This window comes from Haemorhous mexicanus, chromosome 4 (genome assembly GCF_027477595.1).
Source record: "Haemorhous mexicanus isolate bHaeMex1 chromosome 4, bHaeMex1.pri, whole genome shotgun sequence".
Classification (NCBI taxonomy): domain Eukaryota; kingdom Metazoa; phylum Chordata; class Aves; order Passeriformes; family Fringillidae; genus Haemorhous; species Haemorhous mexicanus.
Genome location: NC_082344.1, coordinates 18340685 through 18368376, shown reverse-complemented (window position 1 = coordinate 18368376; position 27692 = coordinate 18340685). Strand labels below are relative to the sequence as shown.

The following is a 27692-nucleotide window of genomic DNA, read 5'->3' as shown; positions in this document are numbered from 1 at the left end:
AGAATGGACCTTAAAGATCATCTAGGCCCAACCCCCCCCATGCCATGGGACACCTCCCACTACACCAGGTTGCTCAAGGCCTTATCCAGCCTGGCTTTGAATACTGCCAGAGCTGGAGGTACCCACAATGTCCCGGGGCACCCTGTTCCAGCACCCCATGCCCCTCAGAGTAAAGAATTTCTTCATAATACTTAACCTAAATTTCTCCTCTTTCAGTTTGTACCCATTACTCCTCATGCTACCACTATGGTTCCTGACAAATATTCCTCTTTGGAAGACATGCACTAAGGATGCTATCCCAAGCTCCTGGGATAAAGCATCACTTGACAGCAGCCAAAACTTCCTTTTTTTAACTCAATCTGCCTTATTTTCCTAATATGTCAGTGGGAGCCATTTAGCACTCCAAGGCTGGTCATCAAAACAAGGAAAATACCTACCAGCTCAGGTGCACAGGAACACTAATACCAAGAAGGCTACTGACATTAAACATATTTAAGCAACTATTAAACAATATTAAACATATTAAGCAACTTCTAAACAATACACTTTTAATTTCTTGTCAGGCTTAGCTGCTGAGTACTTAAATTACATTTGCATGCCAGGCAACAGTACTTTGTGAGAAAGAGACATGTTCTATGAGTCTGTGAATTACCTACAGTTCTCAATTAATAAACTCTGAAAATGACAGGCTAGATATGTAAAATAGGTCCATCTTAAAACTGTTTTAAAATTTATAATGGAGATTCCACAAAACTGTATGAACATGGAGAAAACCACTGTCACCTGCATAAGCCAGCAGTAAGAGCTTTTCATAACGAAACTTTCAGAAATGAAGTAAGGAGTTGATTTTATCTGGTACACCACAGTAATTTGCTGTGCAGCTTCATGAAACTGCTACAAATAGCATTACAGCCAAAACCCAATTGTTGCTGAAATGCATTCAGTAAAATGGAAAATACAGAGAAATACAACACAGTAATTGTCTCTCAACCCACATTACATATTGTGTTTCTAAATTATATAGTATTATATTTTCAAGTTTTTAATATAGTTTCCCACTGAGGAATTGATAACACAGGAGACATTCTTTGACCTTTTCCCTCTGAATATCCAAATAATATACCACATAGGTTTATAAACCAAATAACTCTCCAGCCTTTTATTAGATCCCAAGGGATAAAATTTGTTTTAAAAAAACACCACATGCAGCAATGCACAAAAGAGCTAATGCAAAGCGCTTTCCTTGCTATTTCTCACCTGCATCACAATTTCTCCTGTACAGTTGCAATTGCAGCTTATGAGTTTACATGTATTGGAAAGACAAAAATTGGACTTCCAGCACTTGAAAATCTGCACTGAACACCCAAATGCAATCACTGCTGATACAAACCATGATCCTGCTCACCCACCGATTCCTCTTTAATGGATTCAACACAGCACAGCCATCTCTTTAAAAGCTTGACCCAAGCAATGGACAAAATAACTTATCAAGTTTTTCTATTCCCCAGATATTGCAGAAAGTATTTAATGGACATGTTCCAAATTTAGCAGGATGTTAAAAACCACACAGCTACCAGATAAGTAATTTGTGGGGCAGCTCAATCAAAAAGCTACACTGATCCTTTAAAAGAGGCCTTTTGGGGATTTTGATTTGATAATGTTTGTATCTCTACAATTAATCACAAAATAATGAAGGATTCAAGCCATCACAGTCAGGCATTGGGAGTGTGAAAAGATGCATGCTGTGCATGACAAGAATCAAAGTGCCAGAACAACTCAGGAAAAAGCATAATATAAAACAGTTGATGTAAGTTAGAGACACTGGAAGCTTTCAACCTGCAGCAGCCTTTTTTATGTGGCCAGTCCCACTGATTTTAATGGGGCCACTGCTGCAAGCAAAAAAGTTCCATGCAGGAGCCTGTCTGCCAGACCATGCATCAAGCAACGTGTCAGGAGAAGCTGTCAGGACTCCTAACTGATGCAAGATCAAATCCTCCCTCTAAAGACACAATTCTGTCTGCTTCTGAAACTTCGAGCAGATGCTATTTCAGAAAATATGAATTCTAATTCCCCATTAAATCCAGAGTTGATTTGACTTTTGGAGGGGGCTTGGAGCTTCATTTGGGTTTTGGTTGGGTTTTTTTCTGTATGCGACATACATCTTAAATGTACTGCTCTGGAAAGAGGCAAAACATCTGCTGATCTATTTACAAGCATAATTTTAGAACACTATTCCAGTTTCATTCCAGATCAGTTTATCACACTGGTTTGCAAAATCCAAATTAGCAAGTGGCACAATGAATAGTTAATGTCAATTCTGAGCTGCTTCTTCTAACAAGACCAATATTTCAATGAAGTTTCCAAACACATGACAGAACTTTATCCCAAAAAGAAATAAAATATTAATATGTTGTTTATCTTCTGTTTCCAATTTCTCAGTTTTTGACGAATGGAATTGTAAGCTGAAATATTCCTGGAGCCTGTCCAACACAGATAGCTGATATTGTTAGGTCTTTTCAAATTTAGTGCATTATTCCAAATTAAATCTACCTTGGCCATACACAGAATGATTTTCCCCTCCTCCCTCCACAGACAAGTTGTTTTTCAGCATTTCTTCAAGGCAAAATTCATGGTCACAATGAATTAGGAGTTTTAATTCCCAGAGCCATCATATGGTATAGTACTGGCCCTATGGAAAGTGATGGGAATGGTCATCAACTCTCACAAGGGCAGATTTCAACCTCCTGATAGATTTTCCTCCTTATTAATTCAAATAGTAAGAAATTCTTTGGGTTTTTGTTTCAAGGAACTGTTTTCCCACATCCCAATGAGATAAAAATATATAGTTCTTTTCCATTTTTATCCAATCTTCCTCAAGAATTATCAAAATCAAAGTATTTATCAACATCCTTTTCTCAACAACAAAACACTTGCCTTTTTCTGTTCGTCCAATGAAAATTTTACCTATACATGCCCATTTAATATCACTCAACAATGTCTAAAATGGTTCTACTGCTATTATTATTTAAACAATAAAAAAGGCTTAGTAAGAGAGCTCAGAAAGTCATTTAGTGCAAGATTTTATTCCAGAAAATACAGAGAAACTGAGGCATCTACTGATGCAGAGCTAAAATTGCTTTATTAGAGGTTTCATGATTTATTACAAACACAAAGATGAAAAAAAATACATTAAATTTATTTTAAAAAAAGAAACCAAGTTAAATATGGATGGGACCCTCTTATCTAATATTGAAGGAAATCTGGAAGCAGCAAGCATCTTACTGGTACATGACATGAATGGACATCCAAGGGACCATGCACCTATGGGGAAACATGGACACTGCTCTATCCCATCTCCTCCTGTCATAAACATTAAATACAGCCTTTTCTCCAATTCCTGAAAAATGACAAAAGAAAAAAACGAGCTGCCAGCAAAGCCTGAGCAGCAAAACCATTGTCATGAACATTTTTATTTTCAACGTGAGCACAGACTTTTCTGGGATTAATTCGGCACTGGAAAAGCTCATTTACTGCTCAGATAATTTCAGCTCTTATGAACCCTGACATGTGAATAAGTGCTCCCCTGTGAACTCTGGTTCAGCTTACCTACATAATGCTGTTTATTTGACCAAAGCTACTTTTTCCTCTTGCAGTATGAACCATCTTCTCTGGTTACAGGGCTGGGGGCAGGGAGGGTAGAGGGACTTTTGCTAGAAGGTTATTTATTACTGTGGCTAAAGCACTTTCTAAAAATACTGTATTTTTTAAATTTACTAGCTATTTATACTCTAGCTGTACATTGTGTTTGAATCTCAATTCAGAATATTTTTCATGTGTGTCATTTACATTTCCTAGAAAGCATATCAACTGTTTGCAAAGCTGTTCATGACTCCCTTAAATGTCTATTTCTGGTATCATACTATACTTCAACTAGTTTGCATTCTAAATTATCAGCAAGACCTTTCTACGTATATTTGAAAAAGTCACAGTTTACAAAGTAACTTAATTTTATTAGCTGAAAATTCAGCTTTTGGTTTCATTTCTCCATTTTCCTTTATATAATGCATCTAACCCAGAGAGAGGGCAGGCTGCTCACACTCACCACTGCAGCATGGAATGAGGATAATATGCTACTTCCTTGTAGTTCTGTACTAATTCCTCCTATCAGGCTTTAGCCCTGGCTTCTGAACTATAAACCCTGGTGAGTTGGACTTGCCTGCTGGGCTTGGCTAACTCAGAAACTCACATCAGCATACAGAGAGTCACTCTGCAGAGCATCCAGCACTGACAGAAGCTGCAGAAAAATAAAGTGAAGCCCAAATACAGCATCTTCCAATTTCTAGATTTCATTGGTGTCTGTTGGTAGATTTTCAATAGGCTTCCTATCATCCTTTTTTTTTTTTTCTCCTTCCCCTCCTCATTCTGGGATCACAGCCAATCCCCAGCACAGCAGCTGACTTTCCCCAGAACTAACTAGAAATATTCCGATAGACTCTATTTATAGACTCAAAAACTTGGGACTGGAAGCAGCCAACCAAATTTTTCCACTCCTTGTTCCCCTCTGTTATCTATCTGTCTATCTAGCTATCCTGGGCTAACCTAAATTCCAGCTTCCTGTGTTTCTCAAGGGGGAACTATCCCACCCATAACAGGTACACCACAGGCACATACACCTCTTACACATCCCAAGGCACCTATGGAGAGAGCATGCAATTTGCTGAGCAGACTAAAGTAACAGGAAAATTCTACTTCTATGTCACTCTACAAAGTATTCAGGCTGATCTTCTCTCCTGTCATTAGCACTAAAAATTAAAGCTGAAGAAAAATCGAGATTTCTGCAAGAGATTCTACTGCCTGTACCTCAGACCTGTGCAAACTCATGAGACCAATTGGGACACACATGACTCCTTGGTTTACTATGAAAAAACAATAAATAATAACTTTTTCTAGCAGGCTTAAACATTGGCTTTATTATTGTATTTTTAAAACACACACACACACATATCTACAGCTAATACTTGTAGAAACCAAGTAAGGTTAGTCTCCATTAGTCAAAGTACAGTAAAAACACACAGCAGAAGAAAAACTACGTCCCAAAGTAGGAAAAATATTGCAGCCGACTTGCCCTTGGACATATGATTCTGCAAAATTATCTATTTACAATACTATCAGATACTGTTCAGCATTTCATACTGCAGATAATGTATTGAAAGTGTAAGTGTTGACACAGAAAGGCTAGTGTGCTCTGGAAGCAACACCTGGCAAGCCTGATTTTTACTTAACCTTACAAATGTTGCTAGGAAACCCTACCCAATATTTACTTCAAGTCTTTAAAGAAACAGACTCATTCATACTGAGCTACTGGTGGGAGCACTGGGGATTTGGAGGAGAAGTCCCACTCTAAGTTTACTCTAGACATCTCACTTTCCTAATCCACAGACCTGATGCAATAGAGAAATATAATTAAGAGCTGGGTATGTAGTTACCTTATGAGACCCGTAACAGCATTGGTATTTCAGACAGTGCAAGTAGTGCAAACTTTTTTTCCTTGGTTTTATGCAAAATTAAATTTAAAAAAAAGCTACAATGTTAATGCAGAGTCTTCTACAAATGGCATATTATTTTTACATTTTTGTGAACAGTGGATAATTTAACAATTTTCACCATCAGCTCTCATGTCTAGTACAGAAATATATAGCACCTTCATCTGCCCATATGAAACATCACAAAAAGCCTAGATTGTATCAAAACCAACACATGAGAAATGTTTGTGTATTTACTGCTGCCTTTCAAACTGATTCCATGAAATATATCTATAAAAATCACTCAAAGCTATTTCTTGTAACCCTAAGTGATAAGATGCTGAATATTCTTAATTTTTAGTCATGTCAGACAAAAGCATGAGCTTTCCTAGGACCTGGGGCACTATACAGAGCTTCTATCCTCTCGCACCAATACCTGCTATTTCCCTTGCTCCTATCATCCTCCTCTTTCCCACTAGATCATATTTCTTATTGCCTTGCATTCCTTATCCCAAGCTCAGTCCTATTTGGTCCTGAATTTTATTTTTTTTTTCACTGAGCATGAAAATTCCATTCCCTTAAATTACTGATTTTAGTCACACCAACATCAATACCACCTCTGAGTATGGGGCATACCACTTGATGAAAAAAAGCCAAATTATATCCCAACCAGTAGCAACCCTCCCTATGGAGTCAAACCCAAGCTCAAAGTCTCAAATACCTCAGGCAAAATTTGGAAAGAACTGTAAATGCCCATGCTGCTGGCACTGGGGCAAAGAAGCCCCCATGAGCACCTACTGACCCTCACCCCTCCAGCTGTCAAAAGCCATGGCTGGGGCTGCCACCCCCTTGTGCCTTGAAGCATTCCAGCTTGGAAAAGCAGCTTGGCAGAGGGAGGACCAGGCTTCTGCGCAGCAACATGGACCTTGCTACAACCTTCGTAGGACTTTCTTTTAATAAGCACAATATCAGGTGTTTGTGCTGAGGCAAGCAGAACCTGAAGCATCTTGAGATCATGGAAAGGGCTAATACAGGTGAAAGGACATGGAACAATTAGTGGAGGACATGGAGAATCTTGTTTATCACAGTATGGAGGGTATGAAGATAAGAACAGCATGAAGCTCCTCTTGTGAGCTCAGAAGTCATCTGGACCTGGTATTACAGTGCTGATTCATTAGAAATTAAGATAGGTTTCTAACTCTTTTTTTCCCGTAGCTACCTTATAAATAGACTTAATGACTCGAAGTCATTTACAACCACTAATACATCACCTAGTCAACTCAGTTAGCCTCATATTAAAATTAATTTATCAGACATCCACAATATCCAATTAGCTGCAAATCAATAGGTTTACTTTACAAGAATTTATTGATTACAGAGGATCAATAAATTCTTGTAAAGTAAACAAGGTTTTTCTCCTGAAATGACAATTTTAAGTCCTTAAATTAGTTGGTCTAAGTTACAGCTGCTTGTAAATACTTAAGGCAGCTGCATATAATCAAAACAATTCTGTTTGCCTTTACAGATTAGTATTATAATAAATATCAGAATATCCCTATTTAGCTGAAAAAAAGTGAAATTCACTTAATGAAAAAAAAAAAAAAAGATACAGCCTATTTGTCATTTCGGTTTCATTTCCTATTTCCAGGATTTAATTCAGCTTTTTTTAGTATTTCTAGATTGCAGTGAAGGGTGAGTAAGTAGGTACTTTTCTCATTCTGGTCACAACTTATGAGCAAATACATCTGCTGAAAACAGTGCCTCCGATTCTTCTGTGCAACAATTTCCTCTGCCTGTAACTCTGAATCTTTTCTCAATTACAGATGCCTGAGCTCACAGGTGAAAATGCAATTACGCACCGGCAGCACTTAAAAGGAGATCTATGGAGAGGAGTGGTCAGTCTGAGGACCCACCATCCAGTTACAGGCGTCACAAGGGTTGTGCTTCAGGCCATCTCCAGTGGGGTCCCATGGACAGAAGTCGAGGCTGGAATGCCCTGGGAACCTCCTGGAGTGCTTTTTTTCATTCCCTTCTGGCTCAGAAATATCTGATTGTTCTCCCCTCAGCTGCCCAGTGATGTAAACCACAGGACAGAATATGGTGGCAACTGGAAGATTCACTTCAAAAGAACATTTCTGATCCAAATAAAAATGTAAACAAAACTTACAAACTCTGTTATTAGCATTCAGCACCTAGTTAACTCCTGTTTATGTTAGAAAAGAAATGCAGGACAATTTGCAGACCCATAATAGATACATTTTGATTCCAGAAATAAAAAGTAAATCAGCAACTCAGTTTTTTACTTCTATTTCTATACATATTAGCTCCTCTGAATTTTCTCCCTTTTTAAAATAACATGTCCATACAAAGGACACTCATCCTCTTTGCTTCTTCCACCAAATGGGTTTAATATGAAGTGAGTAACCATTCTTTATCTCATTATCTACATGTGCAGTTTGAAGTTGTCATTACTGCATATTTAATCATTGAAAGTTTTCAATGCCCAGTCTCATTTTTTTTACTGTCAAATCTCCAGAAACATAAATTCCAAGCAATCCCAAGAATCAGAAAGGTTAGTTGGGAAACAAATGCAAATCAAATGCATTGTTTCACTGCAACATTATCTTATGTCATTAGTTGGCAGCAGCCATAAAGCTCTGGACCACTTCCAACATTTACTTCCATACACTGAGCATAAGCTGACATGTCTAACCCCCCACACTTTGTTCATCTTCCAGCTACTTTACATGGATTCAGATTAAAAATAAGGATTTAAAAATCCTAATTGCATCAACTGGAATCATTCTCTTTTACCACTGCGTATCTGAAGGAAGAGTATGGTAAAGCTGTGTAGGGTTTGCAGAGCTAATTCTGCAGCAATGTGGGTTTATTTGATGGATTTTCCAGCAGGGCAGCCTGCAACAAAGGTTCAATGCAGAATTTCGACAAGCTAGTCATGTTTATTAACTTTTTCTAATCCTTAAAGACTATTTATTGGCCAATATTTGTTCTTAATTATTAACATTAGAAAGTCTTAGTGCTCAAAACCGAACAAAATTAAAATGGAAATAACAAAACATGGTGCATACTAAATCCAAGGAAGTGGGCTACAAGCTGGGGGGCAATCCTTAGGAAATGAGGGAAAATGACCTCCACTGCAGCATCCCTGAGTATTCTCTGCCTGCTGAGCTCAGGGTGCTTGGGGAGCTGCAGGAACGCAGTGGTCCAGAAGCATGCATCCCCTGCCCAGAAATGATGACATGTTCAATTTCTACCAAACCATAAAAAATAACAGACCTTGATCCTTAGAAACACCAAACACCAAATTATATTGTCTTCAAGTGGAATTCCTGAGTTTTTCCAGGGAGTTTCCCCACATCCCAGGATCCACATCTGCGCAAGGTTTTAGTTGTTTTAATTTATCCAAGTGAGTTTGGAAGTTAACACAGCTATATCTAGCAAAGTAGCTCTGAAGATACCATTAGAGGAAGAGCTTTCTAACCGTTCTAGCATACTGCACTCTCTAGCACAAATCTAATTTAGTTCAAAATAATGAAGCTGACAGCTCAGATAGTCTGCCTGGAAACTGTGCAAATTTCCCACCCACCTTCATTTGCAAGGTCCCTGGCACTCCAGTCTTCAAAAACGCTGAAGTGCATGACAGGTTTCTAGAGACAAGTCTTCAGCAATGCTAAAAGTGAGATCTCCGACCTTTTGGAGAAGCCCATATTTGAACTCGTGCCTCCTGAGGGAATAGAAAGGCTGCTCTCATGATGTCTCAACCTTAAGGCACTTCCAGAAGTAATCCCTTTCCTGCTCCTAGTCTGAGGGCAGTGACTTTGATGAAACTTGACTATGAGACTGCATCCCACCTCCAGCACTGCTCCTGTCAGACGAGAGGCAGTGTTTGAGTGGGGAAAATGGTGAATCACCTGTAAAAGGCTGGAGAGGGACTTTTTACAAGGGCACACGGCGATAGGACAATGGGTAATGGCCATAACTGAAGGAGTTATATTAGGAATACCTAATTTAGATTAGGTATTTGGAAAAAATTCTCTACTTTGAAGGGTGGCAAGGCACTGGCACAGGTTGCCCAGAGCAGCTGCGGATGCCCCATCCCTGGAAGTGCTTAAGGCCAGGCTGGATGGGCAGCCTTGTCTAGTTGAAGGTCGGGTTGGAACTGGACGATCTCTGTTGTTGCTTCCCAACCCAACCCACTCTGTAAGAGTGAGGAGAGTCCCTTCCCCACACTCTTTCCCGCAGCAGCACTGAGGGAGAGCTAAAGACACAAACACAATTGATTTTTCAAGGTGAGACGCTGCCAGAGTAAACCGGGGCTCGCCGGTTGTGAAACCACACTTCCAAAGGGCTCGGGGAGCGCAGGTCTCGCTGAGGACAGGGCAGGTGCCGTCACGCCCTCCCAGGCAAACGCACTCGGCTGGCTCCTTGCGCAAGCCGCGGGATGCGGGGCGCGGGCAGCGCCGGCTCCCTGCGCCCTGCTCCCACCAGCCACGCTCGGCGCCTGCCCCTTCCCTGCGCGGCCTGGAGCTGCCAGAGAGAGGCAAAGCACCAGGTAAAAGGGTATGAAGCAGAGCACCGCCTTGCTCGGTAACTGCTGCCATCTCCACGGGGCACTCCCGAGCCAAGACTGGGACAGCTCCCGTGAGCCGTCCTGACCCTCTGAGCCAGGTACAGAGAGGAGCTGGTGAGCAAAAGAAATTCAGTACAAAGGACTGCACTACGATCTTAGTACAACACAGGATTCAGAAAAGCATTGCCAAAAATGCTGGCTAGACCCTACAGTTCTCAGCAGCTGGAAGAAGCAAAATCCTGGTCAGGACAAACTACTTAATTCCCCATTCTGCTCTCAGATTAAAAGTTCTCAGACCACTGATAGATTACACTGCCCAAAATAAACCTCTAAAATACTGCTTTGTTTTGTAGACTTTAAGCTGAACATGCACCCAAAAGGGTCATACACACACAAAAATAAGGAATTAAGATATTCCCACAAATCCAAAAGATTCAGAAAGCAATATTAAAGTTTTTAATTTCTTTTTTTTTTTTTTTCCAAAGACCTAATTACTATGGAATTGGTTTATAAAGCTGCCACTTTTTGGAGTAACACCTCTCAAAAGCAGATATGCAATGAAAAGCACAATAGAAAAGACTCATGTACTCAGCAAAAATTTTAGCCTGAAAGCTCATTCAAAAAAGTTATTTCACCTCCAGATGCAAGTAGAAAGTATTGTTTAGGAGAGAGGATGGAAATGAGCAAAGTGATAGAAAAATTGTCAGAAACATTCATCAATTAGTCTGAAATTTGCTTTTTAACCTTAGGGCTGTAACTCTTTGATCTATTATCACTAACAACAATCAGCAGCATATCCAGGCATCTTAGAAGGAGCATACAAATTCCTATAAGCCATTTTATGTATTATCCACAAATACTAGATTCTGTTTCTGCTCAGAGGTTCTAACTAAAGTCTACTTTTTTTTTCTCCTTTTCAAAAAATAGCATTACATATTAACTCCCACTAACCCTACTTCCAAATATGAAATTTAAGCTATCAGCTTGTTCATGAAGCCAATATGCACCTTAGAGATCACGGATCAGGAGAAATTTAATTTAGCAACCAGCTAACAAGAAACTCTAATGTAATTGCAGGTGCTTAATTCACTGTTTAAGATAAAAAATAAAATTCAAGTTATTTCATGATCTACCAGCAGCGTGAGAACTTCTGCTATAACATAACTCAGTAAAGAAATGGCATCTTGCAAAAATACTTGTTCACATACTGAATAGATATAAACAGTGTTACTTATACTTTTAAGAATCCAGAATGAACAGCATGGATTTGGTTTTCTGCACTTTTTCTGTTGTTTTGGGAGAAGGTTTCAGGAGATTGGGGTGGGATGGTGGGGGGATGGTGTTGTTTTATGTGTTTTGAATCTTTCAGCACTGATTTCAGCAAAATAGAGAAAGAGAACCCTTCATAAAACACACCGTTAAGCTCTGATAAACCACATTAATAAATCTCACTGCAAAACAAAACAAAAACAAACAAACAAAAAACCCAATTCCAAACAAGGTCACAAAGTCTCCCATTTAAAGAGACCATTTATTTGAAAATTTTGTCCTGAAAGCAAACCAGCCCTCAAGGTTTTCGTAAAATCCTGGGGTCCCTGAAGGGGAAGACCTGGATGCACAGAAATCCTGTGTCCAAGTCCGAGGGGGGAGCGTCTCCTCCCACACAAGCCCTGCAGAGAAGGGGAGACGTTGCTGCTCCTCTTGCCAGCAGTGGTACTGGAGCAGGCAACACTGGGAACTGCTGCCATGGGTAAACAGGCACTTCCTGACCTGGGACCACTTCCCTGCAGCCTAAGCCAAAAAAGTGTGCCTTCCTCCAAGGTCAGCCTGACTCCTCCAGCAGGAACCCCGAGGTTGCTCCAGCAGGAGAGGCCAGTTGGAGAGCCCACCAGATGGTGACCTTCTGCTGCGGGTGACACAAGTCGGGCAGCGAGCAGTCACATCATGCCATGGTCTATTTAGGGTGCATTCAGACGTGCCCAATAACACTGCGAGAACCTGGTCCACTGCACCCAATGGAAATACTGCTGCTTTTTTCTTCCTCTCCACAGATGTCTCACTCAGAGGAGACTGCAACCAAAGTAATTCATATGCTGAGCACCAGGCACTGTGCAGCAATCAGCTGCATGTGAAAACTGATAAAAGTACTAAACTTAGATGGATTTAATACCTGTTTTTCACACACTCTTTTTAGTTTCCTCATTGGACTGTTTTTCTCGCTCTTAGACAGCCATATTTTAAGACACATTTGCCAGAGAACAAGTTATGGTTCTATATTCATCCTTAACTGTGGTATTTTCTGACCTCTGAGATCTTAAATCTCAAATCACAGCACTTCATTGTTCCAAGAAGTTTTGGTCAAAACAAGTCCATTATTAACTCCATCTCCTAAAACTCTGTTCAAAGACTCAATACATCCAATTGAAAAAGAGAAAACACCTTAAAACTACATCCTGAGAATACCAGCATTGAGATTATGGCTCTGCAATACATTATCTTTTAGCAGAAAGGTGCACTTGGGATATTACACAGGCTCCACTCCCTTTCCATCCCTTCAGTCTGTTCTCGTGTCCATATCACATCACACTGCTCACCAAGTTTGACTGTCCTGTTGGTTCTTTAGAGCTTCAGAGTGGACTGGATCAGGAACCCAATCTTGCTCTCACATACAACAAGCCCAATCAGAGGGCAAAGCCAGAATCAGAGTAGACAAGGCATGGCCTAACAAAGTATTTTCACCACTGTAAATAATATATTGTTCAGCTACAAGTGACACCCAACAGCAGCCACTGCTCCAGCCTGGGATCAGCAAAGCACCAATAAGTACCTGGCAATCTGATTCAGCCAGGCAGAGCACTCCACAGCAGGTTGTAGCTCCATTAATGTTAAGTGCTGGTTGAGTAGGGCCAGGTTATTGAACCACAACTTAACAATTTACTCCCTCTGCAGACAACACGAGTACTGCACGAGCACTGAATCTGCTGCAGCAATCCCTGGGCTTGCCTGCCTTGCTGCAACACACATCTCATAAAACAGGACGGGAACATTTCTAATACAGTTCATACTTTTCTGTCTTCCAGTCATGAAAACGGACTGAACCATACTGTTGGAAAATGCGCAATCAAAATTTCTTCTGCTTGTTATAAAATCTGTGCATTGAAGGTGACCCCACCTTCCTGTTTTTCAGAAAACCATCAAAACAAGATTATCATAGTGAGATTCCATACCATCAGAAGTGATAAAAACTAGGCAAAAACTAGGCAACTATTAGCTACTATCAGAATTAAACATGGCAAACTGATTTCCAACAGCCAAGTACTGCAAAGTTTAGTGGTATCAACCAGCAATTGAAACATTTTGGAAATACACTTTATTTACCCCTGCACAAAGAAACAACCAAGCCCTGGATCCTGGTACCCAGCTTGACAACAGAGCTCTTATTTCCCCAAATGGGGAAGACCCACCCAGCTCTGGAACATAATTTTCCATTAATGTGGACTTCCCTGTGCCACAGCACAGGAGGCAATGGATATGTATAATTTAAAGGGAAAATAAGGCATTATTTGCATTCATATTTTAAGGGAAAATACTTTATACAGACTTTGAACTTCTCAATAAAGAGCAATACAAAAACCCAACACCCTCACCAAAATAACAACAAAGAAAGCTGCAGAAAGTAAAAAGCTGTTCAATGCATGCTGGTATGCCCAAGGGAACCTTTCAGCCTCCTGGGCTGACATATTAATACACACTTCTAATTTCTTTATCGAGAAATAAAGAATATAGCTGAGCAGAAGTCTCAGCTATGTCAAGACTACACCCAAAGCTGCATTAAAAAAGACACAAAATTATACAAGAACCTTCAAAAACAAGTATACCTTCTCAAATTGAAATAAAGGAAAAATACAGATTTGAGGCTATGGTCCATTGTATTAAAGAATCATTTTTGAAAAAGGCTGGCACAGTAAATTTTTGGGAAGATAAAAGGGAATACAGTCCTGCCAAGCATAGAGAATATTTTAACAGCACAGTCCTTTTCTCATAAAGTCCATCAGCAAACAGAGGTCAAGGCCATTCATAAATTCTAAAAATAATATTTACCAGACCTTTATCTTTCTGGCAGGTATGATTCTGATAAGTGACTATTCTAGATAATATTTAACATAAAAGTTTATTTACAAAAATACTTGCAATAGTCTGAAATCAGATTTTAACCAGAATCAATTCAAGCCAGTAAAGGCTACAGGTAAATCAAGATCGTGTTGCTGGGCTGCTTTCTGGTTTTGGGTTGGGTGGGATGGCTTTTTTGGGCGGCTTTTCAAGTAGGGTCTAAGAAATAAATACTGACACATGTGAATGGCTCAGGAACAGACAGGGATAAGTCATCCCTAAAATACTATCAATGTCTGATCAAAAATTTATTGAAACACTATTATAGATAAACATATGCAAATAATATTAAAACACTAAACCTTCTGAATAGCACATCAAACTCTGTGAATTCCTCCCACACTGGAGTACGCCAGTGGAATTGCCAGGAAGAAATGACAGTAGGAGGGAGTATCAACCCTCTGTTTCCACCACAAGCACTGAGAAAAGCGAGTACACGTGTGTACATACATGAGTTAATATGGAAATTAGAGGGAAAAGGCACATTTGCACAAGAAGCTTTAGGTAAGAGCTAATGCAGCAGAAGGTCATCCTCCTCAATTTTTACTGTTGCTTTAAGCAACCATGACATTTTCTTAGGCCATTTTGAAAATCACATAATTGGCATGATCATAGGGCTTAGGCTAGCACCCCAATTCAGACAAGCACTGATCACCTTATAGTGAAATCTTCTGTGGATTCTTTGTGTAGGTATTCATCAATAACATCACACAATTGCATATACCTTCTTTTTCAAGCCCACTTAGCTATTATTTAGTTTAGAAACCAGTATTTCTTAGAAATGCCATTTGTGGAAGGAGGAATCTATACACACAGCCAGACAAGTATGATTCACCCTTTATTAAAAATTACAAATGTAAAATCTTTCAAAAACAAAGACATGTTCTGCATGCATATTAGCAGAAGAAAAATATTAAAAAGGGAATAAGGCAATTTGGTTTTCCTTAAGAGGGTATCATTCCCCAAACACCGCAAGCTGCAATGTTATAAAAAAGTTACTATCAACTAACATAAAAAGAACCATAACTGTGTACATCTAATAAAAGTAACTGAAGGAGAAAAAGAGAAATGTTCTAGTTGGCAGTGGGTGATTGGCACAGTCAACAAGGCAGCAAGGCATTTTAAATGCCTCAACTATGGCTATTAGACATTACTACTGATTCAAGAAAGGGAACATTCTAATATGACTTTTTTTTAAGAGCAATATTCTTAAGATTCATTATAAAGATGAAAAGTCAAAGTCATCTTCTTTTGGCCATCCACTCCTTTTCACCATGTAAGCTGCAAGTCTGAGGCAGTTCAGAAAGGGTATGACATCAAGGGTCAGAAAATAATGCTGCTGAAACAAGACATATTCCATGCTGGTCATCTACTGGCTTTAGAGAGCCATGTAGCCTATTTTTTCCCTTCACCTTATTCTTTGCTTGCAGCCATTTATATTGGAAGTCAAAAAAAAAAAAGACCAAGACTTAGAATACTGGAAACTTCAAAATATTGCAAACTTTGAAGGGTTAATCACATGCTGTAAAAGTCTGCAAAATGTGTGATGCCTGATATGATTGACACATCAGAAAAAAAAAACCTGACTGGAAATAGCAAGAATCTGGTTTAGTTGTAGAGGACAGAGGTGTGATGCTGCTGTTCTGATGACACAAAGAAAGAGGCATTTTGCAATCCCCATGCCACATGGATATGGGACAGCTGAAACCAACCTTGCTTGGGATGTTGGGTCTGGCACGGTTTTAAGCTATGTGTGTTTTATTACAACACCTCAGAGCACCAGCTAATTTGAGCATGATTTCCTCTGTTCTAGCTGCAAGACAGCACAGAAACAAAGAGAAAAATAAAGATCAGCCTGAGGTTCAATAGAGAGGCTGAGCTTTTACAAGTGTGACATCTTATGAGATTCTACATGTGTGACATCTTATGTGGAGTCTTTATGACTTGTCTCACCAGCAGACAAATATCTCAGCAGGCACCTCTGCACTCAAATCTGCACTGCCAAAAAGATCTCTACATGAATTTACCTTGAAAATTTTAAGGGCTTTGCACAGGTCCCTGGCTGCACTGTTGGCATATAGCCATCACCAGCCATTTAACATTGAGTTAAATAATGGGGTTGAGTTCTGAGATTTCAAATGATGACACATGTCCTAATCTGGAGTACAGATCAGGCTGCCTGGAGTGTCGCAACCCCGCAGCAGATCTCCATCACCTGAACAGAATTTCACACATAACAGCTCTGAGCACTAAACATTTCAGAATTCCAATCCTGCAGAGTGGCAACTACACTCACCTGCAAATTCTACAGAGATACCAGCTTGGAGAACAAAGACTTGGGGAGTGCACCCAGCCTGTGTCATCATCGAATCTGATTGCATTTACTGATCTAGAGCTATACTGGACTGATGTCAGATCAGGAGACTCCTTTGAAAGCCTTATAAGAAACTGTCACTCCAAACATAACTATTGATGACAACCTTGCTCCTTCCTGCATTATTTCCTTGTTTATTGTCCTGCAATGGATGACAGCCTTGACTCAGTGCAAGCATTCAGTCACACAAGAGTTCTCACAGCCGGCAGGAGCTACCTGTCCAAGCAACAGTGCTCAACCACAAAGGCAGTAAAATAGTGGGTCTTTGTTTTCAGGAATCCCATCAGTCTTCTGGTGAACTTTTCTCACTATATAAATAATACAATTTATGAACATTTCATCAGGTAAAATAACTAAGAAACAGAGACTGCATCTTCCTTAATCCAAGAAAGTACATTTAAGCCAAGACTGGATGGTAACAAATATCCAGTTACATGCAAAGTTCAACATGATGATAGGATACAGCCCTTTTAAGTTGAGTATATTAAAAAGTGCATTCTTTTCCAAGACCGTATCAGAAATAGCCAAAGAAAAAGTGAAGAATGGACGACAAAATGATGGAGAGATTGTAGCAGCGCTGGACAGAACTGACAGTAAAATGAAAACAGATTTTGGTTTTTTTTCTCCTTATAGGTAGATAGGCTGATTTCCCTCCTGAAAAGTACCAGTGTTTTAGATATTATGTTTTTCACTGCAACACTATTTTCAGAAATCTGTAGTATCACACAAATATGGAAAACACCACGCATCCTTCTAACCCCACGCCAAGAATAAGGCAGATGCTTCATTCACTGAGGGCAGCTGCATAGCTCGTGATGAGCAAGAAAAACCACTTGAGAAAGGTAAATGCCAATCTGTCACTGGCTATTTCAGCTTTGGCACAAGCCTTGGTTAAGCCTGCTGGGTACATGGGTATGCTGTGCAACCATTTGAACTCAGTCATGCTGTCAGAGGTGCTTCAGAACATGTACTATTGACTCTGCAACTAGATGGTTTAGGAAAGTAGGCATCCCTCATGTGATACAAGGACACCTGCTTGAGGAAGGACGTGCTGCCACACGTCAGCCAAAGATCAGCCAAGAAAGCCAAATTCAGATGGCACTTGCTCATTTCTCTTCCACCAAAAGTGAGGGGATCAGTTTATCCATTTCTCCCTTTCAAATGCATCAAGTTTTAACAGTTCTCCTCCTTCTGGAGGCATTTTTCTATATATATAAACCAAATGTTCCTACAGTTAAAATTCAGAAATAATATGTTGCCACAAGCTTGTAACGTTTTTTAAACTTAACCAATTAAAGTCCAGTGCAAACACAGAACCATGCTTCTTCACAAAAATAGATTCCTGACACTACCATTTTCTTATCCTCATCTCAACATTTCATCTGAGGTACCACACATTCAAGCACTAGCTAAGAAAAAAATAACCATTATAGGACACAAGAGAGCAATTTTACTAAGCTCTCATTATAGGAAAAACAACATTTGTAGTAGTAAGAGCTCATAAACATACTAAAGCCATACCTTCAAACCTAATAACAACAGAATACAATATGTTCTTCTTAAATATTAAAGCCAGCACTTTGCTTTCATTAAAGGCAGAGTAAAATACAGCAAGATAGCCACAAATCTAAAATTAATGGAAATTCAAACAAAGAACTATGCATCAGACTGAGAAATACCACCATGGTCCTCATTTTATTTCACGCCTTGTTTGTTTAGTGCAGGGGAAGAAAGAAAAAAATAAGGAGATTAAAAAAAAAAAAAGGCAATTTGCCAGCTCACCTGGACACATTTTCTGGAATGTACTCTAGAACTGGATACCCATCACTTCTTCTGGATGCCAACTCCGAATGCGACTTCCAGGTCTCTACGAGCGTGCTGACAGCAGGGAAGGAGCTCAAGTGCTGAAATGTCTGCTCTCGAGCAACCGGCCGCGACAAGGATATCGTGCCCTGGGCGCCGATCCTGTAGTGAAATGACTGTCCACCTGAATTTACACCCACAATGGCAGAGGAGGGTATATTGTTCTCTTGGTAATAGCTGCCATCATCAGGCTCCTGCTTAATCCCCACACGTAGGCCTGGATTTGGAAAACCGCTACCTTCACAATTTCCATCAAATGAAGAAACAGGTGGTCCTAAAATCCCAGAAAGAGAGTAATAGTCTTTGTCATCCATAAAAGAAAAATACGAGCCATCTGTAAATGGGAAAGGATTTACTGTTTGATTCCCTTTAAAGGAGGCACCAGAACAAGGATGTTTGGCAGACTCTTGCTTCACTGGTACTGGAAAGGGGGAATTGGAGTTTATTTTGCTGCTGCTGTCGCCGATGCAGGCGCTGCCAAAGGACCCGTCTGGCTCGGGCTTTATGAACTGAACAAGGTTCATCTGGCTGCTGTTGGAGATGGCATTCTCCATTTCCTCCATCTTAGGAAACGTGAGTTCTTGAGCACCCTTATCTTTTGTTTCTGGACTAGGAACGGTATCTTGGCTTCTGCTAGGCCCCACTGGCGTGCCGGAAGGCGGGAACCCTATGGAGTTGTTTACGGGGCTACAGATGGATGATCCCACAGTGCTAACTGCTGGACTAGAACGTGTGGACCTATTATTGGCATTGGAAGGGCTGGCAATGGAGCTCCTGGAGTTCAGATTTGCAGGACTGGACACAGAAGATCGCATAGTGATATTGTTGGGACTGGAGACGGGAGATTTCACGCTGCAGTGGCTGGGAGGACTGGAGATCGGCGACTTCATGCTACTAATAGGGCTGGAAAGCGGAGAGCCGACGTTGCTGACATGCGCGGGGCTGTGCAACATGGAGCCCCGGCTCTCAACGTTGGGCGAGTGTGACAGAGGGGTGCCCTGCCCCATGGGGCTGTGCATGGCAAAGTTCCCAAAGCTAGCGGTAGTTGAGGACATGGAGTTAACTCCCGCAGGACTACATACTGAAGAGGCCATGTTCTGAGGGCTGCAGCCTGAGGGGCTTTTCTCTTGACACATGATAGGGCTTTTGACAATCGTGTTCATGGCACCGCCGTTCACAGCGCTCCCAGAGTCTGACATCAAAGACCTCAAGGGCCTACTGGCGCTGTGGAGGGGAGAGGAGCAATGGCCGTTCTCCTTGTAGAGCTTCACCAGCTGCTCCACATTCTGGTAGATCTTTCCTGGGCTCCCCTGGTTTTGCTGATCGTAGTGGTAATCGGCGTCTCGTATCGAATCCATATACAAACCCATGGATTCGGCCACCGTTGCCGACAGCTCCTTGGACTCTGTTTCGGTTTTGATGTCAGAGCGCAGGAGACCAGGCTGGCTGTTGTCTTGCTGCAGGCAGGAGAGTAGCTCAGGTTTTTCTTTGCCGTTTCCTTGAGTGCTGCTGTTTGCGAAAGTGCCGGCGGTGCAGCTGACGTTTACAATCTCCATGTAGTTACTGTCATCAGTCTGCTCTCCAGCACCTGTGGAAGAATACTCCACAGACTGAGAAACTTGACCCCACCGTCTCTCCATATCTAAGCCTTCTGGGTAGCTGTGGTATCCTTTTGTCTCCATAACTAGCAAAGACATATATAAAAAAGTAAAATTAATGACAGGACAGTGTGACTTCCTAAGGAAATTTCCTAATTTCCTAAGGAAACAAGGCATATCCGCTTTCTCTGTCTATCCTCCTCTCTCTCTCTGCCTGCCAGTCCCATTTCCCTGCTCCATCCATCATCTCTCAACCATTTGTCCAATTTCAATCAAACCGAGGGAAAGGTCTCATGGATATGACAGCCCTATGGGCTGAGGGAGAAAACAGCTCAGCAGTTAGGAAACACCCAAATTATTGCTCCCAGCCCTGCCCCAAAAGGAATGGCTTGGCAATGTCAGCAAACCGCCCACCCTCATTGGCCATAGCCCCATGGTCAGTGCCAGCTGTACCAGGGGCTGTCCCTCACCTAAAAAAGGGAAAGGGGAGTAAGGAAGGAGGGGATCCAGAGAGGTCCTGAAAGGACATGCTGGTGGCAGGAAGGATGAAAACCCTGTGGAAACTGCTCATTACAGCTCTGCTCCTCCAAGGACCTTCCACTGCCATGTTACAGGGACAACAAAGCAAGGGAGACTGCTGTTTTAGGGGGATTTCTCTTCACCCTCACCATTCAATGTAACACAGGATGCTTTAGAAGGAACCAGTGGTTCTGAAGGGCTGGGAGCTGACTCATCGCTTCCCAACTACACAAACTTCTCATACAACCTCCCAAGGAGACATGAAGGTGTGGGGAGACAAGTAGGACAGCAGATCAGCAGGAAACACTTCTGCCACAGAGGAAGGGGATCAGACTAGGTGGGAATGCACGGCTATTAAATGGATCCATAACTCTGCCAATTCTGCAAACTTCCATGGTAGCCAGCAAGAGGAATGTATAAAGAAAAGCAAACCTTGTTTTAAAATGGACCCTAAAAAAACCCCTCCCATCCCACACGCCACTTTCTCTAGGTAAGGAACAAAATGCATGATCCAGTCTCTAACAATATGAAAACCACATATAAGTAACAACAATTTCTTATTTTTAAAGGATTTGGCTCATAGTATCATTAGAACTGCAAAAACTCAAGTACCAACAATTACAATATCAATATTATGCAAATATTTTTTCCTTTCAGAATGTATTCATTTTCCAATATTTAATTTAGTGTTCAACCCCTTTACTTAACACTACTTAACTAAGCTATTTTATGCAAAATAATAAAAACAAAACAAAAAAACATTAACTGAATTACTTGAATACTTCTTTGCCCTTACTTAATTGGAACTATAGCCCAATGCTTACATTTCCCTCAAGCATAAATTTTATTAGAACCTAGAATTCTGTGTCTCACATCATCATGTATACTAAATCACATTCCTATAGTATAAAATTTTCAGACAGAAGTGCCTAACTCCACATAAAGTCACTCCCAGATAATCACCTACCCCTGATTTAAGTGCTGAGCAAGCCTAAATCCTAGAGAAATCAATTGCAGCTGTGAGTGACCCGCATTTCTGAAACCCAGGAAACTTAGTTAAGGCTTAAAATTAGGATGCAAGTTAATTTTAACTCTCAGAAACACCAGCAGAACCACTGCATGCCAGGAAATCTCTGTTACAGGCCTAACATTGCACCAGTGTTTGAGCTTCGTAGCGACTTCCCTCACGGCAGTAAAATTCAAACTTCATATATAATCAATAGCCAAGCATACTCTGAAACTTCAGCGAATAAAAATCTGAGTCACACAAAGGAAAAGAAAGTACAAAATGCAGTGATCCTGCACTTGCAAAGACTGGTAAATATATCTGAGAGGATCAAAAAGAAGCAGAGATTATTTGTGGCCTAATGCAAGTCCAGTTTAAAATGAGAGCTATAAATTAGGGAGAATGCAGCAGCAAACAGATTTTTTGGGAGTGATGGTTTCTGTCACCTCCAAGTGCCTCGGTGAATACCAGAACCAAATTAATAATCTCAGGGGTTACTGGTAGCATTAGGGTTTGGTTTTGTTCTTTTAGGCAGAACTTATTACAACTTGACTAGCACATCTATCCACAGAATCCACACTTCACCTACTGCACACACATGCTTTTTTACTGACTTTCACTAAACAAATCTGACTGGGGGCTACAACATCCACGGACACCCACAACTAAAGCTCAGCAGTGTTACGCACTGGAACTAAGATCATCTCTATCTGACACTTTACAAAAGCAAGAGACATTGTGTGAACAGCAGCTTATCCAGACGCCCTCTCCGAAGAACTACCAATACATTGCTAGCTGTGTATTTGACCCCAAACACATCAACAAACAGCCCTCCGCAGCACAAATCTCCGATCAATTAGGCATGAAACTAGTCTCGCAGCAACAGCCAAATAAAAAATCAAATGGTACCTGGTATCCCTGCAACCAAAAGGTCACCTAGATACGGGGAAATCTGAAGTAAGCCCAGTTTCACAAAAAAAAATAAACTGGAGGCTCAAGCGGCCACCCACTTCTTAATTCTCGGTGTTTGTAAACCAAATTTCCTTGAAGTTTCACTGTCTGCCAGCCACCCCGCTGACACAAGATTGCCCAGGGGACCTGAGTTTCATGGCTGGGGTGGGGTTTCCCCCCCCTTTCTCCAGGGTACTGGAGCGGCGCGGGCAGCCCCGGCACCGGCGCTGCCCCGGCACGGCCGCCCACGGACCGAGCGGATCCGGGCGCGGATCCCCCCCCGTCGCCGCGCGTTAACATCCACGCAGGCGGCGCGCACGCTGATTTCCCTATTTACCCTACGCTGCGAGGAGCATCACCGCAGCTCCCAGGGAGCAGCCACCGCTTTGCACCCCTGTAACCCACGCCCCCCGCGCCAGCCTGTTTTCCCGCAGGTGCAGTCCGGGTTGTCACGCGTGGGGGAGCCCAGCACTGGCCGGAAGCTCGCTCCCTCCCTTCCCTCCCTCCCAGGAGTCCGCGTGGGAGGGGTATCCACAGCCCAAACGCGCTTTCGGCCGAGCCCTCCCCGCCGCCCCCCTCCTGCCGCCCGCCCCCCGAGCGATGCAGAAAAGCGCTTCTTCCCGTGCAAACGCCGCTCCCCGCCGTTCGCGGCGGGCAGGGTCCGGGCCCCGCTGCCGAACCCGCCGGCTCCCGCCACACCCCGCCAGCAGCACCTCCCGCCGCGGACCAGGCTGCGGAGCGGTGCCCCCCGGCTCGGCCCCGGTACCTGTTGCGGCGGGGCGAGCCCGAGCCCCGCGGCGCGGAGCGGAGCGCAGGGCGGCGCGGAGCGGCAGGGCGGGCGGCGCGGCTCCCCTGCCCCTCCCCCGCCTGCCCGCCCGCCCGAGGCGCGCCGCGCCGCCCGGTGACACGGAGCGGCACCCGGGAGGGGACGGGAAAAGGTGCCAAGTCCTTTAAAAACATGTCACATGCCCACATAAAGTTCAAGTTTACGTCCCGCCCGCCGCCCGCCGCGATTGGCGGGTGCGCCTCGGAGCGCGGCGCGGCCGGGGCCAGGCGGGCGCGCCATTGGCTGCGCCGCGCCGTCACTCACCCGCCGGGCGACATGACTGATACAAAGTTGCTGCGACACAGCCTGGGAAACGCATCTCCTTAAAGCCGCAGGGACCGCACGGCCCCCGCGCTCCGCCCGCCCGCCCGCGGGGTCCCCGCGCACCGCCCCGGGCCCCTCCGGCGCGGCGGCGGCGCGGCGGCCCCGGGACCCCGCGCACAGGTGAGGTGCGCGGGGCGCGGCCGCCCCCGCCCGGTGCCCGCGCCGCGCCGGCGGCAGGGCCGGGCATCGCCTCTCCGCCGGCCCGGGGTTTCCGCCTGTCAGCGGCGCATGAATGCGCACCGTGCCGATGCAGCGGCGATTTAACCAGGGAAATTTTTAAAAATTAATATCATTAGGTGGAGGGAAAAAAGAAACAAGGAAAATGTACGGGGGTTAAAAAATAAGGAGCGGAGGAGCGACGGCGGCGGAGCGCAGGAGGGTTCAAGGACTCGTCCTCCGCTCCCCGCCGGGCTGGCTCCGCTCCGCGGCAGCCGCGCATCCCACCGGGCGCCCCGCCCGCTGCCTCCCGCCAGCCAGAAGAGCTGCCGGAACGACCCCTGGCCCCGCGGTTGCTGCCACCTCCTATTCCCCAGTGTCCCCCTGGGTGCCTGCGTCCCGGCTGCAGGAATACCCTTTTCCCAGACAAGCCTTAAAAAAAAAAAAAAAAAAAAAAAAAAAGAAAGAAAGGGGAAAAAGCCGCCGAGCAAACTTTCAGGCGATGCGCTCCCAACTCGCTCGCTAAATACCGCCCCCAGTCCCCAGGTGCGCCCCACGGCCCGGCAGGGACAGCTCCGCGGCACCGCAGGGTGACAGCGGTACCCCCGGGAGCGGGCCGGGGGGCTGAGCCCGCCGGGCAGCGGCAGCGCCGGGCACCGCGCACCTTCTCCCGCAATCGCCCGTGCGCGCCCGCAGGGACCCCGCGTGTGCTGCTGCGGGTTTGTATTCCAGAGTCACGGCGAAAGCACCAACATCCCTAGGATTTGGGGTGTCACGTGCCCCTCTCGCTTTCCTATTCTGCCGAATATCGACCCACACTCACGGGCCGAGGCGGCGGCTCCCAGCGCCCGCGGCGCGACCCGCGGAGGAGCAGCCGCCACACCGCCGCGCTTCCCCGCGGGCGCTGGCGAGCAATGGACGTGTCCTTCCCGCGAAGTTTTCACGGATGGGGACGGGACTAGCCGTGACCTGGATACGCCGGCCGGTCTGTCGGACACCCGCCCCACTGCCCCCCGCGCCGCTGCTCGCCCCGCGCAAGGTTCCGCGCTGCACTCACTCACCTCCCCTAGGACATGGTGGCGCGGCGAGGGGAGGAGACGCGGCCCCCGGCTAGTGGCAGCGAACCATCCGGGAGCCCGCACCGCCACCCAGGGTAGAAGAGAAAAAAAAAAAAAAAAAAAAAAAAAAGTACGCGGAGGAAGCACCGGGAGCGCGGCCGGGCGGCAGGAGGGAGCTGCGGCGGCAGGCGGTGGGGCGCCCGCGGCTCGGCTCGGCTCGGCTCGGCTCGGCGGACAGCTCCCACCATGGACGCCTAGGTGGGTGGGTGTTCCCGCGGGTCACACCCTCGCCCGCCGGCGGAGGGGAACGGGGGGTGGATCCAGCACCGGTGGGGGAGGAAGGGGGTTTTTGGGGGTGGGGGGGAAAAGAAGAGGGGGCGGAGAGGGAGGGAGAGAGACCCCCTCAAAAAAAAAAAAAAAAGCTAAAAACAAACCCGAAAAAAAAGAAATCAAACTTATGTCATTCCAGGTAAAACTCCCATCTGCGCCACCAAGGAAGAGGAGGGAGGAGAGTGGCGAGGGTGTAAACTTTTTCCTCCCCCCCGCCCCCTCCGGTGCCGCCCGGCCCCTCGCAGCGCCCGGCGGCCGCGGCGCCCCCGCCGCCCCCTCCCGTGCCGCCCGCCCCGGCGGCTCCCGGCGGCTCCCGGCGCCGCGGGGTTTCTCACGCACGGAGCCCGCCGCCGCCGCGGTTCCTGGTTCGCGGAGCCGCCGGAGGAAGGGAAGGAGGGCGGGCGGCGGGGGAGGAGGAGTGTCTCCCCGTGCCCTTCCCCAGGCGGAGCGTCTCTCCCGGCCCTGGCGGCGGCGGCGGCGGAACACCCCTCCCCTCTCCGACCGCCCCGCTCGGCCCCCGGGCGGGCTGCGGGGTGCGGAGCGCCCATGGACGGGATTGCGGGAGGAGGCTGCGACCCCCCCCCCCCACCGCCTCCCGCCGGGCCTGCGCCTTCCATCCCCTTGTCCCCGCCGCTGCCAGGCGGGGGGAGCCGGTCCCCGCTGCCCCCCAGCGTGCCCTTGTGTCCCGGGATACGGGCAAGGAGCGGGAGTATCCACGCCGCACTCGCGGGGCTGCGGTGGGGCAAACCCGCCCCGATTTCACACATTAACAGACAAATCGGTGCTAAGAGCGATTATTTTAAAATAATATTTCACTTGTGGCTAAGACCTTTTAGAACAGATTATGTTTGAGTTCAGGGCGTTAAATGTCTCTTCATTTGAACATCTTAAGAAAAAATTAGGCATTGGAGGGAGCAAAGTCTTGGCCCTATTTTAATAGCCTTGATGCAAGTCTTTAAACGTGGAAAAGGGCTGCTCGCCGGGAATTTTACCTGTGCTGGAGTCTGTAGGATCGGGGCCTTGGAAAAGGCAATATTTTATCAGCTGTTGTTTGTGGGTAACTTGATAAATGTTAAACAGGGAAGCAGAAAGTGCTGGTGAGGCCAGACTCAGAGATAACAGCACATTCAATAGCTTAATTTCACAATTAGTTTACTGTATTATTGGAAGCAAATCATATTTCACTGTGCCTACACTAGTGCTCTATTTTTAGCCATAATCTAGCTAAAAAGGAGGAACCTACTGAGATGTGTTATAACATCAAATGTGAACAATTCTGTTCTCTCTCTTTTTACTCATTCCGTGTCATACATCTGGTTTGGAGTGCAGCTCATTTATTAATTGAACAGAACTACTGTGGATGGGCCAGCTGGAGGCTGCAACTCCAAGGCAGAGGAAAGTTCCATGCAACTCTGCAAGGAACCCGGCAAGTCACAGCCATGCAAAAAGCATCCAAGCCCACTGTCTGCTCTCCCAATAACTGGCATAGCCAGAACAACTATTTTTTATTAATTTAGAATTACAGTGTGTTTGGCTCTTTCGTTGCACTTTTTCTTGTTTTACTTTTCTTGATATTTTTTTTTGGGGGGGGCAAAGGTATAAACAAAAAAGGCATTTGAAATGCTTGGACGTAGCCTCAGTCTTTGTGTTGCATCATCTTTTTTATTGTATTTTTAAGAGCAAAATGGAGATAGAAAATAAAATTGAGGGAATAGACCAATGTACTGCCTTAGTACCAAATATTTGATCCCCTCCCTTCCCCCTGTTATACTGACAGAGATGGCTGCTGGAAGAATAAAGCATCTTTCATGGTATGTGCAAGATGCTCAGTTTTTCCACAAATTCAGTAGAAACCTAATTTGTTTTCTGTTTGTGGTTCACAGGAGCACTTAGCTTTTTAGTGGTTGACACTATATCTATTTTTAGCAGCATTTTAACAGCTGTCACTAACAAATACGATCCCATCTTGAACAAGAAAGGGAGTTTATCTGTTTTATTTTAAAAAATCAGACTACATGGTTGTCAGATTATAAAATGTAATTTGGATCTTTATCTGCAAAGAGAAAAGGCTATATTTTCTCATTATGCCAATTCTATGGGGGAAAGAAAAGGGGGATGTGTAGTGGGCTTGATAAAGTAACAGGGCGTTGCAAGGTTTGGAAGTAATGTTATTCAAAGGCATACAAATGTATATATAGCACATTTCAGATTTGGTTAAAAGTGGTCCTGTTTTGCTGCCTTCTACAGCTGTGTTGCGATGGGGGAAGCCGCAAAGAGTCGAGTCATAGTTTTCCAAGTAGGTCAAGAGGAGCAGCACGGACACCTCCAATGAGTGATTCCCTTCCCTCATATTAGATTTTCTATGAGGTTAACTCATGTCACACACATGACACTGAAAGCAGCA

The 27692-nt window shown here is 44.3% G+C and overlaps 2 protein-coding genes across 3 annotated transcripts in view; one reads left to right on the top strand and one right to left on the bottom strand.

Annotated features, from left to right (window-relative positions):
- NR3C2 (nuclear receptor subfamily 3 group C member 2) overlaps positions 1-25100 on the bottom strand; it is a 191661-nt gene extending 166561 nt beyond the window's left edge. Inside the window, exons 1-2 of one of the 2 annotated variants that reach the window (XM_059843965.1) lie at positions 24962-25100; positions 18440-20204 (exon numbers count right to left, since the gene is read on the bottom strand). In XM_059843965.1, coding sequence (XP_059699948.1) covers positions 18440-20202 — 1763 coding nt within the window. In that variant the 5' untranslated portion in view covers positions 20203-20204; positions 24962-25100. Of the gene's footprint in view, positions 1-18439; positions 20218-24961 lie in introns of those variants that run through there. The other variant, XM_059843964.1, reaches the window with a different exon arrangement.
- Positions 23553-25534, top strand: LOC132326883 (uncharacterized). Its single transcript, XM_059845610.1, has 3 exons — positions 23553-23735; positions 24498-25216; positions 25428-25534. Exons 1-3 carry the CDS (start codon positions 23553-23555, stop codon positions 25429-25431), a joined length of 906 nt encoding a protein of 301 aa, XP_059701593.1. The 3' UTR covers positions 25432-25534.
- Positions 25535-27692: the final 2158 nt, after the last annotated feature.